Source organism: Sinocyclocheilus grahami, unplaced genomic scaffold (assembly GCF_001515645.1).
Source record: "Sinocyclocheilus grahami isolate Dianchi unplaced genomic scaffold, SAMN03320097.WGS_v1.1 scaffold163.1, whole genome shotgun sequence".
NCBI classification, from domain to species: domain Eukaryota; kingdom Metazoa; phylum Chordata; class Actinopteri; order Cypriniformes; family Cyprinidae; genus Sinocyclocheilus; species Sinocyclocheilus grahami.
Genome location: NW_015505342.1, coordinates 509,182 through 515,922, shown reverse-complemented (window position 1 = coordinate 515,922; position 6,741 = coordinate 509,182). Strand labels below are relative to the sequence as shown.

General features: G+C 36.0%; 1 protein-coding gene across 1 annotated transcript in view; it reads right to left on the bottom strand.

Moving 5' to 3' along the window:
- Window positions 1–6,741, bottom strand: part of LOC107593084 (guanine nucleotide-binding protein G(o) subunit alpha-like) — a 31,171-nt gene that overhangs the window by 16,962 nt on the left and 7,468 nt on the right. Inside the window, exons 3-4 of the mRNA XM_016282667.1 lie at window positions 4,558–4,650; window positions 3,003–3,163 (exon numbers count right to left, since the gene is read on the bottom strand). Of these exons, the coding sequence (XP_016138153.1) occupies window positions 3,003–3,163; window positions 4,558–4,650 (254 nt within the window). The remainder of the gene's footprint in view (window positions 1–3,002; window positions 3,164–4,557; window positions 4,651–6,741) is intronic.

Genomic DNA, 6,741 nt, shown 5'->3' with positions numbered 1-6,741 from the left:
TTATCATCTAAGGGCAATGAATCCCTGTCATATTTTAATATTTAGAATTGCAGCTTCAATGCTGTTAGCAGTCCACAGACAAAAAAGCCCTTTGAACTAAATTTGAATAGCTTGTGGCTAGCAAGTGTGGCTAACTAGTTTAAAAAAAAGACTAGCTTAAATGACAAGTAGCTTATTGCTAACAAGCTGAAGTTTCAAAGTTGTTTACCCAACATGGCTAATGTCATGCTAGAGCTAATGGTTTGAAGATAATTATGCAGAAGTTAGCTAAAATGTAGTCCTTTAGCTAGCTATTGACTAGGTTCATGTTGTCAATTAAATTCAGCTCAAGTGAACTACTTTTTGTTAGCTTGTAGAGTGGCTAACTACCTCCTGAAAAGAGTGTAAATGACAATTAGCTTACAGCTAGGCAGGCTAAAGTTTTAAAGTAGTTTACCTAACATGACTAATTTCATTCTAAAGCACTGGTTTGAAGAGATTCATGTTAAGAAATTGTTAAGAAATTTGAAGTTAGCTGCTGTCGCCCTTTCTATAGCTAGCTATTGACTATGTTCATGTTTTCAACTAAATTTAGCTTAAGTTAGCTACTTTTTGTTAGTAGCTTGTAGAGTAACTACTTTTTCAAAAGAGTACTAACTTGACTGCAGTTTAAGTAACTTTCACAGCAAAATTCTCTCAACTTGTTTCCGCAATGCCGCTAAACAAGTTTCTCATCATTTAAAGTAATTAACTGTTGACATGCAAGCTACCTAACTGTAACACATAGTGTAATGGCAGATATTTGAAGGAAACTCTTTTGCATTAGTGAGTACGGAAACATATGTGCTGTATTCTCACATTCACAACTCTATAGCAAGTGCTAGGCGTTAGCGTAAACGGTTACTATCAAACGTATGTATCGTTAAACCAATGGTTCTATTATTCAGTTTAGTTGCTTGTTAACTTTAACAAACATGCTTTAGCAGGATTATTTTCAGACTGTTGCTCCACCATAACAGTAGGTGGCAACATTTTAAATTTTTCTTTAGATTTTTATCTAATATATTATTTTATTTCAGCTTTATAATTTTAACTTTAGTTAATAACAATACCACAAGTCACTGTCATTCTTTTCAGCCTCCTTTTTATGCAAATCAGGCTTATTATAAAATAAAGTGAAATTTTAGTACTTTTTCAAGCTAAATTCTTCATTATGTGTTATGTGTGTGTGTGTCCGTTTTAAACACTCTTCAAACCTCAACTCAAATCAGTGCCATGGTGATAATTTAGTCGCTCCCAGTGACAAGCATGTTATTGACTCCATATTACTGACTGAAGTGTCTAGAGAGGCCCCTTGGCCCCGGGGGCCAACGGGGGCAGGAGTACCTGTCAATCACACACACACACACACACACACACACACACACAAACACTTACTTTACCATAGCCTTAAGAGTTTTTTTATAAAAATAATTTGAATTAAATTATGAAATAATAATAATAATAATAATGTTTAATTCACTTAATAGGGGTGTTTTTTCCCAAAACTACAGCTAAGCAAATACATATGTGAACATGTGTGGGAATTCAGCAGAATTGAGGCTATGCGTTTTTGTGTGTGTGGGATTTGATGTCAAACACATTCGGTATGGACAACTTCAACCACACACAGCACCTCTCATCTCGCTCGCCTCCATAATTTCCTCATTCTTTCCAACCTTCACTAGGTGTCCTGCGTGCTAATCAAAGAGACAAGCTATCATGTCAAACCTCCATTACGTGACATCCCAGCATGCACTGCAGGATATATATAAATAAAATTATTATTATTATTCCTTTATATATATATATATATATCAACTGGCAAAGGCTGTAGGCTTTGAGGTTTGACTGTTTTCTAATTGCCGTTTATGAGTTACCACACACACACCTCGCTGCGGAGTTTGAGGTTCATTCGCTGTGGCACACACCACACGCCTGCGACACGGGTGACCCTCTCTGCTTCATTTAAATAATCAGCCTCCTGGTGTTTTAGTTTGCCATCACACACACACGTAATTGAGTCTCAGATCAGTGGCCATTATGGCTCAAGAGTGGCAGGCACACATTAGTTCCATTACACCTACATAGAGGCTACGGAAACTGCATCAAGAAGCATCGGGAAAACCTGGGCGAGAGTGATAGAAAATCGATAAATCATTGAATAACGATAAAACCTTCAGGATCAAGTCTTCCGGAGATAAATGCTGGTCAATAACTGAAAATGAATGTCGTAATCTGTGCTAAGGATCTTTAATACATTCAGAATAATATAAAATGAATATTTCGATAAATAGTTTTTCTTAAAATTGTCTGTAAATTTCCTTGCTGCACATGAAATGTTTACCGAACATGAGAAAGATTCAGAGGTCAGCCCCCGTGTCAAACCACCAATTAGATCAGAATAAAACATTCATGACCTCTTCCAGATCATGATTGGCCTATTTGAGCGTGGTTAAATGCATTCAAATCAGATGCAAAGCATTTCGAAGACCCATTCTGGAGTTTGGTCTGAATTCTCTTTGCTCAAGGTCTGATCAAAAGGTAATGCGTTATTGTGTTATCTTGTTCAAGCTAGTTAAAAGAGCTTTTTTTAACCACCAAACACTAACTGAAAACATTAGGGCCTTTCACACCGCGGGAACCTTTTCATAGTACCAGATCTATTTGTGGAACTACCCACTTTTTGGCGTTTTCGCACCGCCGGAGCTGGGTGCGATTTTAGTACCGGCCTGCCTTTTTCGAGAAACTGCGCAGCTAAGTAGCTAAACACTCCAAAAACAAATATAAAATGTGAAAGGACAAACCTCTAAGAGCATGTTCTAAGAAATCTAGTCTAATATTAGATATTATATATTATCATAATTTGAACTCTTGGTCAAAAACATTGCTCGCAAATAATGTATTACTGTGTTAACGTTAACGTCTAATTAGCGATGGTTAGGAATTAGCGATTAGAGTCCAATTAGAGAAGTGTTACTCACTATAATGCCGAGTCGTTGAGCTCGTACTCGTATCCTCGCGCCGCTGCCGACCGCACCCCCTGATCCGCCCACAAACAGCAGAGGGCATGGCCTATGAACGGGAACAGCATCTGGTCTTCATCGAAACAACGGCCACACGAGAGAACGGAGTGAGCGTGGACCTGGAGAAACAACATAAACATAGATAAATAAACCACTTGTACTTCCGACAAAGAGTTAAAAATAAAGAATTTTTCAAGAACGTTTCTCAATTTTAAGGATTTAAACTGTGCAGATTGTCTAACTGCTCAAACTTAGCATGCTGTTAGCATGGCTGATCTGTCTAATTACAGTACAGTGTTCATCACATGACCTGATCAAGGCCACCTTACACCATGGTTATATTTCATAATCAAAGCAGACGGCCCTCATTGTGCCGTTAGGTGCGTCCGGAAGAAGATAATGACTGTTTGAGGCAGAAGTCTGGAACACGCCGGAACCAAGCAAGTGGTACTCACTGTAGAGTCAAATGACTTCCAGCTCCACCTCTCTGAACGTCTAATGGGGTGGAAGGATAGAGTTGAGGGTAGGGTTAGGGTGTAGGGTAGAGTTGTGGGTAGGGTTAGGGTGTGGTTGGATATTCTAGCTCCACCTATTAGGCACAAATTACATTCGCTCATCCTCGCTGGACGTCTAGTGAGGGGGAGCTAGACGTAAGCTCCACCCATTTGCTCTGCAGTGAGCAGCCTCTCGAACCGAGGGAGGATTCTAATAGCACACGACTCAGTGACTGATATGTTGCTTTGGACTGAATGCTTGCATTCACATCCCTAGATCTGAAAACATGCCGCCACCTAGTGGACCTTGTAAGTACCGCAAACAGTAAAACCGCAAGGCAATGTATCATTGAAACAATAAAAATAATAAAAAGAAATTATATATATATATATTAATTAATTATTATATATATATATTCAAATAATATATTAAGCTATATATTTTAAAAAAATGTAATCAGTATCTAAAAGGGTATATAATAAAGACATAATACTTATAAATATTAATAGTATATGATTCATATATTATATTAGTATATTTGTTATATATTAAAAAAAAATAATAATAATAATATATATATATATATATATTCTTTTTAAATTAAATTTCAATATAAAATGAATCTAATATTTAAATATAAATTTAAAAATAGGTTTTTATTGCAGAAATCCTAACCCTGGGTGACAAGATCTAGTAATACGAGTTTAAAACAGTATCTAAATGGGTACACAAAATCAATAAAAACAACAATAACAATAATAGTAATAGAAGTTTACATTTTTATATATTACAAAAATATAATTTTATATATTACAAAAAATTAAATGTAAAATCTAAAAGGGTATATAATAAAGACATACAAATTAAATATAATAATAATAATTTTGTTTGTTATATTACAAATAATTTAAATAAAAATCTAAATTTAAAAATAGTTTATTTTAATAGAGAAATCTTAACTCTGGATAATAAATAAATATACTGTTCAACAGCAGAAATGAAAGAGTTGGGTTCAGACCTTGTTCTTGCTGTTAGCGAGGTTGATGCGAAGGACACCCATTCCATGGAGTACAAACTTCATAGAGGTCAGGAGGTTATCCAACACCGCAGGCTGGAAAAACAAAAGATATATAAATCATAATCTTTTCATATAAGTGAGAACAAAGCATGATATTCACATTCTTAGCATATTAATTTTATTAGTTCGGAGTTCTTTCTCCTCTGATTTGTGTCCCTTCAAACACAAACAAGTTCCTAAAAATAAAAATAAAAATAAAAAAAGCGTTACGCAAGAACCCTTGCCGTGATCTGTGACAGAATGTAACGAGGCCATTTGTGTGTGCATCTAACCAAACATTCACTTCCTGTCACTGGGAGTCTGGGACGTTATGAATTTCTGCTTGATTGGTTCTTATTGTCTCATGTCCACTTAAGTGACAGGAAGTGGCTTCACCGGGTGCCATTACTGCCGCCAGACAGCAATGCTGATCATTTATTTTTGGACAGAACAATTCACAGAGATGGGAATGATTTGTACAGTTATTTGATTGCCACATTTTCTTTTCATACACAAAATTAATTAACTGTTTTACACACACACACATTGCAACATATTTACAAGTGAAATAGGATTTTCAATGAGTTAAAAAAAACAATTGAGGAAAATAAATATATGATAAATAAATATGCATAAATAAAGAAATGTATTTATTTATATAAGTATTACCTGAAATGTTAAAACTTGAAATGTGAAAAATTAATTGGTTTAATAAATGTACAAGTTAACATAATAAATTAATAGCCTAAATAAATGCTGTACAAGTACTTATTATTAAAATGAGTAATCATGCACAGTAAGACCAAAATGTATAAGAAAGTAATTTTTGTTTTCATTTCGACTGAAAAAAAGTTTGACACACTTAACAAAATCAGTCCACGTGTGTGCCACTCAAAACCTTCCCCTTTTCACACTTTCAGCACCCGTCCGCTCGTGTTGTGCTCAAATGCTTCCCCTTTTACCGCCCCTGACTCTCCGGCCAAAGCAAACACATTCCTGCCCTTTATTAAACAGCTTTTGTTTGCTGGGCCGTAGATCAGAGGCACAGAACATTCCAGGGAAGAGCGAACACCGAAAAGCCTTTATGTGTGGGTTCGGATGTATGATGCACTTTTTTTAATCGATTTCTTGTTGTTGTAAACACACACACAAAGTGCACTAGAGCGATGCAGGAGGTAAAGTTCTGGAGTGAATCACACACTTTAGAACAATGAAACTATTCTTTTGGAAAGCGATAAGTGCAAAGATGGTAGGGAGCTTCACACACACTAGGGTGTGTGTGTGTGTGTGTGTGTGTGTGTGTGAGATACTGTACATTCTACAAAGTACTATGTTTGGTCAAACCCAAATTCTAGACCACCGACAATGTCTCCAATTACTCCTTGATGTCACGTTTGTAACAGGAGAACTTACCACTTCATCAAAGAAACAGAGTCAGAGGGAGGTCAAGGAAATGAAAACGAAACCCAGCTGTGAGTTTTGTGAAGTCTTACAATAAAAAAAGAGCCACCAGATGGACACACTAGATAAAACACTGTAATGTAACATTTATTGTTTTGTGTGTATGTGTAAACATCTCATATACAGTGCTGCTTGAATGTTTGTGAACCCTTTAAGAATTTTCTATATTTCTGCATAAACATGAGCCAAAATTTCATCAGATTTTCACACAAGTCCTGCAAATTGACAAAAAGAATCCAATCAAACAAATAAGACAAAAATACATACACTTTGTCATTTATTTATTCTGGAAAATGATCCAATATTACATATCTGTGAGTGGCAAAAGTATGTGAGTGAATTTGAAGGCAAATTTAGAGTCCATCTGTTCAGAGGTGTTTTCAGTCATTGGAATAACTGGTGTCAGTGCCTGCCCTGTTTTATTTAAAGAGCAGGGATCTATCAAACTCTGATTTGTGAAGTGAATCATGGCATGAACAAAGGAGATCTCTGAGGACCTCCAAAAAAAAGAGTTGTTGTTGCTCATCAGGCTGGAAAAGGTTACAAAACCATCTCTAAAGAGTTTGGACTCCACAATTCCACAGTCAGACAGATTGTGTACAAATGGAGGAAATTCAAGACCATTAGGGCCTTTCGCACTGCGGGAACCTTTTCATCGTACCATAACTAATTGTGGAACTACCC